Here is a 15,038-nt window from a genome sequence, read left to right as displayed (position 1 = left end):
TATCATATAAGTGTAGAAGGACTTAATCCCTGTTGCTTTCAATATAAAAAGAAAGTGTCCAACTGTCAAATGATATGCTACATAAAATGCTCTATGCAACATAATGTAGTATAGAGTCATCATTCCAGGTTGTCTAAAGAACACTTTTGTTTTAGCAAGAAAGGAAGAAAATAGAAAATACTGAGTTTTAACCTAGTAGAAAGTTTGCAGATTTAAGGGAAAATGCACAGAGTTGTTGGATATAAAATGTAGTTCGGATTAATGGAGTAAGACACCGTAAATATTTTATTGTTTGAAATATACTGGGAGTGACCAAGCCATTACATATGGAAATATCGAAAGAGATACGGTAATGGTGTTATTTGCAAACTTTTTTAGAAATGAAAAAAAATAAGGAAATCTCTAAAACTCTGATATCACAGATCCAAATTGACTGACTGTTAAGTAAAACTGCTAAATCTGAGTAAAGCAAAAAAAAAAAAAAAAAAGTATTAATGACCTGTGTTAGTTTTAGACATATCATTCTCATATCAAAACTACGATAGAAGTAAATTATGAATAAAGGTGAATTCACTGTTCTGGAATACCAACAAATGATTTTGCTAGATGTAACTTTTCAGAAAACTTTTTTATAAGGCTTTAGATTTATTATTTTTTTTTTGTTTGTTTATTAGCTTCCCCATGCCGTAAACGTCGCCAACTCCTAGTGGCTCACTTGCCGGTAAATGGCGATCGTCGATATCGCGACGCGTCGAAGGATTGCCGCTAGCGTGCCACTAGTGGCAGGGATTCGTCGAGTCGAAGCAGATATCTAGAATCGAGGGTATTGAAGTTACCACAACGTAAGAACGAGGACTTCATTTTGGTCCGCGCTCGTTCGATTTGTCACGGAGAATCGTAAAGGGACCAACATGAACTATCGCCAGTCATGTGCATGCGGTTATTATTATATATTATTTTTCCCTGACGAATTGTTATTATAAGGACAATATTTGAGCTCCGGGGGTCAAGAGTAACTCCTGCCTTTACATCATGAAGTGAAAAATCTTGAGGTGGGTGCGTATAATTGTATGAATTTAGTTGGCAACTGTCGCCGATCACTAGCAAGTGAATATGAAAGAACTATGAAAAAAGTAAATAGACGCTTGCCATTTTGTTATAAAATTACATGACGAGTGCATTTGATTTGATTCCGAACAGTTGTCTTCAAATATACACGGTTAGAGAAGCACTCTGATTAGAAATATTAAAAAGACTTCAACGATTTATCACTCTACAAGGTGTGTCTTCATAATCGCCTCCGTGACGAATTCGGAAGAACACGCAATTAGTAACCCTAAGGTTGATGGTTCACGCCCAGCTTAGGGCACTTTCGTTTTATTTTTTTAAAAATGTTTTTAGACTCATCTTGATGCAAAGAAATTACGCATATCGGCGATTTAACGTATTTTAGGGGAATAATTTTGTGGTTCGTTGGCGTTCCGTCGCTTCTCTGCCGGTGGTGGTATAATTTTCAAAACGGAAGTGGGACCAATTTTTGGCTGCGGGACCGCCAATTTTTGGGGACATGTCACTAGTTGCCTATCGGTGGTCCACCGACGCTTACGGCATGGGATTGTCCCCTCACGAGTTAGGCAGATTGTAATCGACCAAGAGTGTTTTGGAAAAATGGGAAACATCTTCCGACTTCGACTTCTGAATAATCCGTTTAGGATCAAGTCGAATCAAGGCTGCGCCACGGGAAGGTAGAACAAGAGAGGCAATCGTTCCAAGCACTACGCTCGACAGCTTCCGTCTCATTCACGACTTAGACTCTTCAGGAAAAGTAACAAGTTTATTACTTGTAATTTATTCTTTGAGTCAAAGTATTTTGCAATAAACCATCGTTTTGTAAGATATTTTTACGATTGTATACTATTAATTTCGAAAATTGTACTCATAATATAATTTCCCATCATGAATTTGAAAAAATCAAAGTTGGAACAAAGAAAGATCTCCGATCCACATGTCTCTTCATGTTTGATATGGAAGTCTCATCTTCATTATTGACCCTTAATTTATTTTAGTCCTAGGCAACGCTAATCGACGGGATGGCTCTAAGTGAAAACATTCATTTAGATGGTTAAGTAATCAGGAAATTCCTGCTGTTATTTCACGAAACGCAACAGATCTTGAGGAAAAAAAAAAAACAATTTTGCTTACCAGGGGGAGGGAGTAAATCATCTGCTTACGTTTGCTTAACTAGGAAGAAGGCAAGGGCGCCGATCCTGGGGGGCCGGGCCCGCTCAAAGCTCATGTAGGCCTCCTTTGTATTTATGAATATACAATATTTGGCATTATTTGAGTGTAATTTGTCTTAAAATATTCATATATATATCTCTTCTGCATTTGAATGCCCCCCCCCCCATAATTTACAGAGAAATTGGCGTCCTTGGAAGATCTAGTGAAATGAATAAAAATGTGATAACGTAATACTTGAATAACTCTATCTAATGGAAGAAAGTAAATTAGTATTCAACACTTCTTTCAGTTTTAAACATTTCAAAGATTCTCGTAATTTAGTAGCGTCCCGGATTTGCATTTTTGAAGTACGGGAACTTTATCTATACCTTAACGTGGGAATCGGTTTCGGACCATGCACTTAAGCCGCTTTGTCATAAGAGGCACAAGAAGTTTTTCTTTAGATTTCCTTAGGAATATTGCGAATGGTATAACTTTTAAAAATATGTTTAAAAAAGAATACACATTGACATAATAAGATGATAATCTGATACCTAGGAAATATATTGAATTGTTTTTAATTTGTTCTCACGCTTCCAAAACAGTACTTATGCTTTTTTTATTCCAGCCTTTTAATATAAGCATTTCAGACTATTGTCTGTTCTAGGACGATACAATTCTAGTTCATGTATATGCTAGCTTTGGAAATACAGTAGAGTTTCGCTTATCCGACATAAACAGGCAGGCAGAACGCTGGATAATATGGATGTGTTAAGAAAAGACCTATTAAAAGTAAAACTTATGATATAATTTTACATATTACGCATCTAATAATAATGTTTTATAACAAATAACTGCACTGCACTGAATCAGGGACGTATCCAGCGTGAGGGCCTGAGAGCTGTCTCTCTCCGAAACTCAAGCACTTTTTAATAAACTTGCCTTTACCCTTTTGAGGTTCTTTTATATCAGTTTACTAGTAGTCAGTGTCCAAACTTTGGGCAATGTGCTGTTGTCTTGTTATAATTCTAAGAACATACCATAATGCCATTATGCCAGGTGCAGTGGCGTATTTAGGGGGGTGGCTTTCGGGCTTAAGCCCCCCACGAAATCTTACTTAGTATAGTAAAGTAAATGAAATATCTTGCAGAATTTTCACATTTCCAGGCAAAGCCCCTCCCCCCGAAAGTTAGCAAAGCCCCTCCCGAAACAAAATCGTAAATACGCCACTGACCAGGTGGAATTAAAGAACAGTCTTAAATAGGATTAACATTTCGTTTCCGTTCTGTTTTTAACTTTAATATATTAGAACGATACACTCCATGTCTTCTTGCTATTTTTGTTATGTGATATACGTAGCAGACAGTTTTCTTTAGTTACATTTCTCTCGAAAATATGTTTCATTTTGTTTGTGCTATACTGCAGTTTCCAAAATAAACCGGTTTATAAATGAAAAGTAGGAAAAAGTTTAAGAGAGGTACAGAACTGTTGCATTATTATTATTATTATTATTATTATTATTATTATTATTATTATTATTATTATTATTATTATTATTATTATTATTATTATTATTATTATTATTGATATTTAAAAACATTAGAATTACGTGCTCACGAGGATTCGTGTTGGGCCCCCTCCGAATAAAAAACCTGGATACGTGTCTGCACTGAATGATAGACGTATGAGTCAAGGTGTAGACGGGCGCGCTAGGCGATAGACTCCACAGCATGAAAAAAAGATTAAGACCACAACTTGGAGATCTTCTTGCCGATTGGTGCTATTTGCAATGATATATCGGATCATATGGTATGTGGAACAAAGGATGGTCGGATAAGCGAGACCATGGTGTATTGGTATTTCACGCAACTAAACCTGTAAAATGATTGTATAAACAATTATCTTTCACTCCCTAGCTAAATTTGTGGGTATGATCACACACCTTGCCTCATAAAGTATAATCTTATAAAGAAAAATTTTTTTTTTAGCTAAAACATAAAGAAAAGCCAACTCCATTTTTTTTTTTAAATAATGGCAAACTAGTCCACTTCATCACGATAAATCACGTTTGGTACTAAGATGTCTTTTTCTGTCCGTATATATCCTTCACACTTCGTTGGAGACAAAATTGTTTTTTCCCCAAGAAAACAGGATGAGAGAAACTATACAACAGCATGAATAGAAAACAATAGCTATTAACAATAGTTTTCTAATCCTGGATAAATACGTCATTACAGCAAAATATCAGTAAGTTGTCCTTATTATATTGCTTCGGTTCTTATTAACATGAAAATTATAATGTTTTGTAAAAAAAAAATGGGATGGGATGGGATGGGATGGGATTCGATGTGGTGTCAAAATAATAAAATAACTACGACTCCGCCACTCTACCCACCTAACCACGGAGGCTACGTTGTGTTGGCTCTTTTTTTTAAAAGAAATAATCTTCATAACCATGGTGCGTATCGCTTCGAACCTTAACATAATAGTTTTTCTGTTTAATTCTATATTTTCGTACGACATCTTAGTTGCAGAAGCTAATTTATATTTGGCAGGCAATCTACACACTAGGTTTTAACCAATAAATGCAACATTTTAGTCCTTTATCGAGTTCCTTGATCCAACTCCTCGATTCCCCTACTGAATTCCCTCCGCAATTGTGATCTGCTACTGAAAAAATCCCTAGAAATCATCGTTGCCAGTATACACAAAACCGAGCATAATTTTGTTTTTTGCTTATATTTTTATTATTTTATTATATTTTTTGGAAATATCTCCTTAGAGGGATTTCTTTCTATTATCTCCACATACTAATAACTGAATTTTACCCATAAACGTAAGGAAAATGGAATAAATGCGAAAAATCTTGAGTTACAGTATACGCGCAATTTTTTTTTTTTTTTTTTTTTTTTTTTTTTTTTTTTTGCGCATGGGAGTACATACTATGGTCTTAAGCTACCACACCAAGTTTTTAGATTTGGCAATTTACAAAATTTAAGGGGGGTAGTCCTAACTATCCCTGCCAAAATTTAGGGGTGGGCTAAGGTACCCTGCCAAATTTTAGAGTGGGTGGTCCTAAGTACCCCTAGGTCATTGACCTCGGGTCAAGGTCATTGACCTTTCATCTATTACGTCATAAAAGTCGGGGTCAAAGTCCAAATTTCGATCAAGTGGGGCCAGTACTACTCTAGCTTTCTTTCTGTTACTTTCAACTTACTTAATTCCGGAATTCGGAAAACGCTATTCTCATATTTTTGCCTCTTAGAAAAAGGTCTTATATCCATTCTGAACATTACACCATTAACAGAGATCTTAAAGGAAACAATGATCTTTGGCTTCCGAAAGCCATTTAACTCAATTTTTGTCACCAGAAGAGCCTAAAAAAGTTAACCTTTTCCGAAAAACCCAGGGGTGGTGGCATTTGCCCCCTCTTGCCCCCCTCTGTGGGCGCACATGGTTACAGGACTAACAGGAATACCTCTACGTAACCAATTTCATTTTAGTAGACAAGTTCTTCAAGAAAACATTCATTCATAACATATTGAAGAAAGCTTGGTTTAAATAGGTAAATTAAACCGTTTGAGAATGATATTCAGTTTCGCAAGTTTAGTACTTTTATGGAGGGGGAAATACTATTGAATATTTCCAAAAGTTATGGACTTTTCGGTAAGTCTCAAAACAATTTTAATAATGAACGGGCGTCTCAGTCTGTCTGTTACACTAATCCTAATGGGAATGAGTCACACTAGCGCGTTAACAATTTCTGCTCAATTTCTCACAGAAAATATCTCCGGAGCGGTGTGATACTGAGAACGACATTGTCCTTTTTCCATCCACTGAAAACTGTCCACTGGAAACAGATTGAATTGGTTATTATTGAAGCAATTTTTTTAAATAAAATCTTTCGAAAAACAAAATCAGATTCTTTTTAAGCACGGCACGTTCCTATTTATTCGAAATAGTCAAATCATGATTATAGTATTTGACACTAAGGTTCTTTAGCTGTGCAGTGCCCCGTTCGTCTCACTCATGTAATTACTGCTCTAGAGGTCGAAGTTTGAATGATAGTATACTGCAGTGCCCATAGTTTGTAAGATTGAATAATAAACAAAATACTACAAGATTACGATTAACGTGTAGATCTGAAATATGCAATAATCTGATATAGTTAAAATTTGAGAAACTAAAACTATGTTGGATTGGAGGAGTATGTGCGACTATATTTGCACTAAAAGTTTCACTCTTGTCTATGTATTAGTTACAAGCTATAAAAGCGTATCAAAATAAATAAAACCATTTTGTGTATATATATATATATATATATATCATCTTGTATATATATATCATTCAATTCTATATTTTCTGGGTCAGCAAATTAAATATTTCAATTTCATTTATTTTTCAGGTGGAGCTATAGTTAAATCAAATATGCTTGAATTCTGTAGTAATTTAAAAGAACTAATATCGCATCGTATGATTGCCCTGAAATATTGTTCTAACCAGAAGAAAGTATTTGCTACACTTGTGATTACTGCTGCTCTTCTAGGATCAATTTTTCTGCTTAAGGGTAAGTGAATATTCATTTCAAACAACTAATAAAGGGTATAGTAAATTTTCTCTTTACTTCTAAGGATCTCAAAACGTATATTGAAGATGAGACATATTTACTCGTGTGTAAATAGCAGTACTTAGCATGGTCGCTCGCAGCGAGACAAAAGAGGACACTCACGCTCCTGGACTTTCGGAGAATGTTCAGTTTATCGAAGTCTATATCAAAATATAATAATTTTCTTACTATAATAGAAAAATAATTTTACTTAAGTAATAAGGTGCTAATACCTAATACCAAAAACAGTGAGTACTGAGAAATGCGAAAAACAGAACGATCATCTTTCTTACGCATGCTTCAAAATTCTTAACAAAGATAGTGTATAGAATATTGGAATTCAAGGTACAAGCTGTACCAGCAGATGACCAGTTTGGATTCAAAAAGAAAACAGGAACCAGGGAAGCAATACTTGCATTAAAAGGATTGTTAGGAGAAAGGAGTGAGAAGAACAACTTAAGTACCATTTGTCGACTAGTGAAGTGTTTGATAACGTGGAATGAGACATAATATTAAACATTTTGAATGTAGCAGGCAAGGGCGCCCATGTTGTGGTTTAAAAGAGGGGGCAAGTATAAGCGACGTTTCAAATGTAGCCTCAAATTTTACGGTAAATATTCTAAAAATGCTATTGGGTTTTTGATCTTCCGAAGCACTATTTCCTCTAAAGGGGAGAGGGGGCAAGCGCCTCTACTTGCCCCCATGATGTGTGCCCTTCGTAGCAGGTATAAACTATAAGGAGTGAACATTTCCAGGCCCAAATCTAAAATTGAAAAAAAAATCTTCATTAGTCCCAGCACCTGCCGAAAGGCAGAATACTTAATAATAATAATATAACCTGTAGTGCACACAGCAGAAGGCAACAATTGAGGTAGAAGGCGAAGGAGAAGAAGCAGCAATTCAGCAAGCAGTTAGACAAGGATGCTGCTTATTGTCAAGGGAGCCGATTTCTCCTTTTTGCATAATTTGGGGGGGGGGGGCATTCAGATGCAGAAGGTATATATATAAGGATTTTGAGACAAATTGCATTCAAATTATGCAAAATATTATATATTCATAAATACAATACGTGCGCCCACATGAGCTTTGCGTGGCCCGGGGCCCCTTGGCCCCCCAGGATCGGCGCCCTTGCTCATTGTCACCAATTTTGTTTAAAATCTACAGTGAAGAAGCTATGAAAGAAATCAATGACATTTACAGCATAAGAATAACTGTTCATTGGCAACAACAACAAAAAAAAGTAATGTTGGCAGACAGAGAAAAAAATGGAGATAATTCTAAACGGTAAATAATTCTAGAACGGATAATTCTAAACAGCTGCTTAGCAGCAAATTTAACATGAAGATTAACAAGAGCAAAACAAGATCTATGAGATGCGCTAGAAAACAAACAACAAGAAAAAATAAGATCAAAATAGATCACCTGGTAGAAGAAATGGAGGAATTCTGTTACCTAGGGAGCAAAATAATGAGTGCTAACAGGTACAAACAGGATGTAAGTTCCAGAACAGCTCAGGCGAAGAAGGCATTTGAAGAAAAACAGACAGACTCCTAACAGGAAGCATCGGTTTAGAACTCAAGAAAAGACTTGTGAAAACATATATGTGAAATTTGGCATTGTATGGATGTGAAACATGGTCACGGGGACAAGAGGAAAAACAAAGAATGGAAGCTTTTGAAATATGGTGCTACAAAAGAATTATGAAAATTAGATGGACGAATAAAGTATAAAATGAAAGAATATTGGAAATGGTAGGAGAAAAAAGCAGAATATTGAAGAATATTTCGAAAAGAGAAATTAACTGAGCCTTCGTATGCACTCACTGAGTGACGCAACTCGGTGACACAACTGTTTGTGAAACATTGCTTTAAATTGTCGCGTTTGTACGAGGTAACTGCAGTTGCCATCACTAAAACGTTGCCGTCACCGACCCTTCTCGCGTAACTGTCTCGAGCAACTCTCAGTGTCCGTCACTCGAGGAAAAGCATTGCTTTAAATTGTAGCCTTCGTACGGGGACACTCCAATGACCGTCACCGAACAATGTTGCCAGTGTATCTTGATCCCAATATATGTAGCCTATATGCATAAAAAAAAAAAAAAAGTGCTGTTCAGACGAAACATGCACACTTGATCTTTCCGTTCCTGCCCTAGTCGCGGGTTTTCTACCCCTCCCAGATGGGGGAAATTTTTAACACAAAAGAAAATAATAATGAAAAATATTTTATGCATTGGGGTCTACCTATATTTCGTTTTAGTATAAATCTTAATGAATTTTCATTTTACAAATGCTGTGAAAGACTAATTACTACAAATTCACGATATTTTCTTGTTGTTTGAAATACAAATAATTACAGAGAATGATGAGTTTGAGTTTTACAATATGAGTTGGCGCAATAATGAAAGAAATTCGTTTTGAATTTTCGTCCGTAATAGTTTGAATATTCCATCACTAAGAGTTTCATTAAGAGGAATAAAATAATCGGATTGTTGAAATTTATCTAGATTTATATTATGACAAGGTGTTGAGGAGAACATGCACAGGAGGGTTGCGAGGGAAGTGCGTATACCATAATTACCCGCCTCTTCGCTACTGTCTACTGCAAGTACAACTTTAAAATTCTATTTAGCTTCGACGACCAATGATTAAAGTCGATAGACTTGCTAAATCAATTATTATTTGGAGACTGTTTAATTTGACTTCTGTTATTATTATTATTATTATTATTATTATTATTATTATTATTCTTTTGCACTTTTCTTCGTCTTGCTAATTAAATTTTCATTCGAAGTGCTCCCCTCAAAACGTTGCGCCCTAGATTAGGGCCTAGGGGTAAATCCAACCCTGCCTAGTCGTCTATTATGTTTTGTTCTTTGGGTATGTCATTTATATTAATCATCAGATTTGTAGTTATCCCTTATGCCAAATGAATCATTTCCGGATCTACGCTTATAACTATTATTATTATTATTATTATTATTATTATTATTATTATTATTATTATTATCATCATCATCATCATTATTATTATTATTATTATTATTATTATTATTATTATTACGTAACAGGACTTATAATATTGTATTCTTAGTACGTACGTAGGTTACTCCCACGATAACTCGGACAAATGCCAAATTTTTATATTCTGTTTTTGCAATAAATATGTGGAGCGATTATGGTATCTCGTCCGAGTTCGTTAATGGAGACGCTTAATCAATGGGACGTGGTAAAAAATCAACCATTTACGGTTTTAACGTTGCCATTATAAAGCGAAAGCCGTAATAGATAGCGAGAAGGGGGTTTTCTCAAATCGATTAAGCGTTCCAAGAATAACTGAAATGTCCATCCTAAATACTGTATTAAAACCGGAAGTGGTATAAATCCAGTACGAATTCCGGTTTTAATATTAATCTATATAGAGAAAAATCGTTAAGAGAGCAAGTTCGATTTCCTTGGAATCGACTTCGCCTTCTAAGAATAGTTCGCATCTTCTCTCTTAACACTTTATTCAAATCGGTAGTGGCAGAAATCAAGCATTTCCGGTTTCAGTGTTGATCGCCATAGAATAAAAACCGTAATAGATAGCGAAAAGTATTTTTGTAATCAATTTAGCATTCCAAAAATGTTTACTATCTCCTCTCCTAACCCTCTATTCAGAAATGGCATAAATCAACTACTTCCGGTTTAAACGTTGATTACTATAAGGTAAAACGTTAATAGGTAGGGAGATGCGGTTTCCTGTAATCAGTTCTGTCCCAACAATAATATTCCATCTCGACTCTAATCTCTTTACTAAAACCATACGTGGTATACATGAGTAACAATAGGGCACAATTTGAAGTTTTGTAACGCGATATCACTTTAATTGGAGCTTTTTACGCTGTATTATGTGCTTTTAGTACTGCGGTGTTGCCAAATTAGGTCCTAAAAGGGTTGAAATATAATATATTTTGCTTGTTTATAGTGAAAATTAAGCAACATTTTAAGATATAATTTAATTAGATTTTGATATCAAATTGATATCAATTTTATAGGAGAAAATCTGACCTATTTGTATTTTAATTAACTTAATCGTACGTGATATTAATATACCTTGAACCTTTTAATTAATTTAATGGTACATACTATTATATTTTATGATATTAAATCATATAATACATGCATAAATGAATAAAATATTTACTTACCGGTGACATCAGCACATCCTTTGGAGAAGTTCAATGTATGTCGACCGTCCACGAAACATCCCGAACGCTCACGAACGCGATGATAGCGGAACCGGACTCGCGATCGCGGAGTTTTTTTCGGATAAAATGCACGTACTCGCATTTAGCTCGTACTATGCATGTAGTAAATTTATTTCTGATGATGGATTGTATACCTTTGACTACTTTATATAGAAGGAAGAATATATATAGAATATTTTATATAGAAGGAAGAAGAGAGCAGTGCTACCATCTATTTTGAAAAGAAGGAAAGATTTGTTTGTTTAACTCGGTGGTTTCCATTTTATGTTACATAAAAAACTTACCGAAATCAAATATTTCTGGCGCCGGGGGAGTGAAAGATTAAGGATGACGTGAACTCTTTCGGCATTTTTTCGAATTACATGAAAAAAATTTGTGAGATTGGAACATTTTTGTTTGTGGTCGAAATGGAAGAGGATAAAGGCTGTACCGACAGCCTTAGAAAATAATGGAACCATGTTACTGATTGGCACTTTTAAGAATTTGAGTTCTGCAAGAAAAAAATTGACTTTGGATGGATGAAGCTTGTACACGTGTGCGCAAATAGGGGAACCATAAGAGGGTTTTATGTAGAGCAGGCTTTTAGGAGAAGCTAATTTATGACTTTAAAGATATGTATAGGAGATATTTTATACTTACAAGATCATTCTTTATTGTTTTGACAAACATTATATTTTTGTCCATGACAGAGAGAGAGAGAATATGCAGCTAAAATTCCAAGTATTGGAACATCTGTGACATACACCTGGTGAAGAATATAGTATATTGTTGTTGTTTCTTTGATTGGAACCGAGAAAATTTCGGACATTGATATCGTTTGACAAGGAGGTGTGATATATGTTTAGAAATAGACTTACATTTTCTTTAAGATTGCCTAGAGTTTGACGGGAACTACGAGAGAATGGAAATCAACAGTATTGTTTGAGAAACATTTGGAAAATTCTAGGAATTTCGTGTTTTCCGTATAACAGCTGATTCTTTAGCGGGTCTTGTGAAAAATAATTGAGAGTGCCGCCTGACGTGAGTTTGTTACGTGTCATTTTTTAGGTTGAATGCATACATGTGAAATTACACAGGAGGTTGTAGAGTATTGTATTGATTTCCTGGAAGTTTAAGTCCTTTTACTCACCTGAAGAATCCTACTTATTGTTAGTAGGCCAAATTTATGTGATTTTAAAGAAAAGAACAGTTGGATTTGAAAAGGCATGGAGATACAATTTTCTGTGTATCTTTGTTCATAAGGAACGTATATAGAATAACTTGGGTTTGTAATATCTGCAGGTGAGTTGTTTAAAAAGATCACTTTGAGAGAATGGAGAGAAGAAACTATTTTTATTGTAACTTTTAGTTCTGTTAAGAATTCAATATAGTAAAGAAAAATATATATTATATTTCTGTCCTTTTTGACTTAAAGTATACTGTCTTTATTTGTACTGTTTTTATCAGGCAATAGGAGAGATTTTTCTGGAAAACAGGAAACGAGATAATATATTGTGAAAATTAAATAGTACAAAAATCCTTTGTGGTTTACTCACGTAACCTTTTCTGTTGGAAAAAAGAAAGAGAGGAAGAAACAAGATTTATTTTAACTTTTTGTGTAAACTAACAAGCTCCAGCTCAGAGCGCAGGTATATCTATTGGTACTCGGAAGAGAACATTTAATAAGTACTGAAAATAAAAAGTGATTATTTATGGTATTGTAACATTGAGTTGACTTGTGTTAACAAAAGTGTGTTAAATTGCTTTCGGGGAGGAGCACTTTTGTATTACTATGGGAACAGAACTTGACCACGGGGTTATTGTAGTAGGGTTTCAATGACCCCGCTGGATTGAATGAACAGAAGTTGGCCGCGTGTTTATTTTTTATTTTATTTTTTCTTTCTTTACGTTTCCCTATATAAGATTTCAGCAGAAGGAACTTAAAATCGTAGTTGAATTTTCGTGTGATTGTGTCAGATGGTATGTATCTTTTTTGTGTTCTACGAGTGAAGTTTGAAGGAGAACAGGTAAGTTATTATTTTTATTGATTTAGTTAAGTTGCGTTGCTAGCGTAACATAGGATTAACATTACGCATTAAACTTGAATATACTAGGATTTAGATGCCAGCTTTACGTATATGTGGGGGATGATGTTTTGTTGATTATAGTATTTGAGGGGAAAGAAAGCATTATGGAAGCGATGTGGGACCTATATGCTAGGTACCATCCCGACATTTGCGTAGTGTAAATACAAGGAGGGCTGAACGTATATTAATTTATGAAGCATACATATTGCAAAATGCTAGTATAAAGAAGAATATAAATAACTTTTTCACGAGCTTTTTCTCTTTTGCTGACTGCATCTAGATATTGAATTTTTGGTCTTTCTCTTCCTGGTTTACCTTCTACCTTATCCTTTATTAGCGCGGTGGTACATACTATTAATATTTTATTTCCAGGCGCTATGATTTATTCCATGAAGCTTTTATTGTTTGTATTACATACTAAAAATCTTAAGAAATTGTTTATGAATGATATATATTTTAATGGCTTACGGCCGAGAGTTTTCTAATTAGCAGCAGTCATACTTTGCCTTGCTTTTTCTCAACGTTTCTGCGCTTGATTTTTCAAGATTAAAAGTAGTTTGGTATCAGTACTATGAATCTTTATTAAAGAATTCTTTCATAGTTTTTTCTATATAGAGGATAAAAGCATATATTTGTGACCCACTTTATAGTTATTTTGAATGCTTTTGATTTGTAATACTGGCTTTAGACTATTTTCCACTTTTGGTAACTAACCTAAATTACAACTAATATTTTAGTATTATTATTCTAGCTATTCTTAGTATTTATATAAAGTAGCAATACTGGTTTTATGGCGTGAAAACTATGGGGAGGGGGTAACAAATGGTTGTATAGAACACAGAATGATGTAACAGTTGTGTCATTGATTCAGTTTCTGTTGTAGAAAGCAAGGACTTTTACGAAATGTGAGTATGCAGAAAATAGATTACTTTGATTATAAGGAACTTATATGAAATGTTACGAAATGTTGGATTCTTGTTTAGTAAGGCAACCGAATGAGAATTTGATGACAGGCAGACGTCTTTGCTAAAATAATATCAAGAAAAAATCCTTAGTTTACATGATGCTTGTCTATTTTAGACTTACTTTACACTAAAGTTAATCGTTACACGAAATTAAGAGACAAACGAAGAAGCATAACAACGGAAATATTTGTAATATCGAAAAAAGTAAAGAGCTGACAGGTGAGGGTGACTTACACTAATTTGAATATGTCAAAATAAGCTTATTGATACTACAAATTTTGGATGATGCGGAACAATTTTACCTTGACATGATATCCAAGCGTTGTTCTTTATGAATTTGAATTTTTCCCTTGGTATTACATTTTGCCTTTATCTTACTTTAACTTTGGCATCACTATTTTTGACTTCTAAGTAAACTTTACCTAAGTTTCGTTCTGTCTGTTTGCTACCCTTCCAACTATGTTTTTAGTTAACTTATTTTGCTTTTGTTTAAATTACTACTGTAGGTTTAACTAATTTTCTTAATTTAACATAACCTAATTAACTTACCTTTGCTTTGAAAGTAATATAGCTATCATTTATTGTGTCCTTGCTATGAACCGATAAATATTTTCCTTATGTGATTTCCTGCTTAAGCTATAATTTATTGTGTCCTTGCTATGAATCGATAAATATTTTCCTAATGTGATTTCCTGCCTATAAGTTTCCACTTTCTGTTAGCCACTACTGTTCCTGTTGTTATTTCCTAATGCGAACTAAATTTAATTTATTGTATTCGTCCTTTGCTTTGTTAGTCATTGGTTGTCATCCGAAACTGCATGACGGGAATAATTATAAATTAATTTACATTTTCTAAGATCTAGGCTTTCCTAATGTAAATGCCTTAACATATGTCGGATGGCGTACTTTCTTTCTTGTAATGGACATCTTTGCCT

The 15,038-nt window shown here is 34.4% G+C and overlaps 1 protein-coding gene across 6 annotated transcripts in view; it reads left to right on the top strand.

The window, feature by feature from the left end:
• The window catches only part of LOC145690558 (uncharacterized), a 638,254-nt gene that overhangs the window by 386,137 nt on the left and 237,079 nt on the right, over positions 1-15,038 (top strand). For all 6 annotated transcript variants that reach the window (XM_081765565.1, XM_081765566.1, XM_081765564.1 and 3 more), the window contains one exon: positions 6,626-6,787. In XM_081765565.1, coding sequence (XP_081621691.1) covers positions 6,626-6,787 — 162 coding nt within the window. The remainder of the gene's footprint in view (positions 1-6,625; positions 6,788-15,038) is intronic.

The sequence above is a fragment of the Thermobia domestica genome, chromosome 7 (assembly GCF_964235325.1).
Source record: "Thermobia domestica chromosome 7, izTheDome1.hap1.1, whole genome shotgun sequence".
Classification (NCBI taxonomy): Eukaryota; Metazoa; Arthropoda; class Insecta; order Zygentoma; family Lepismatidae; genus Thermobia; species Thermobia domestica.
This window is presented reverse-complemented; position numbering and strand designations above follow the sequence as displayed.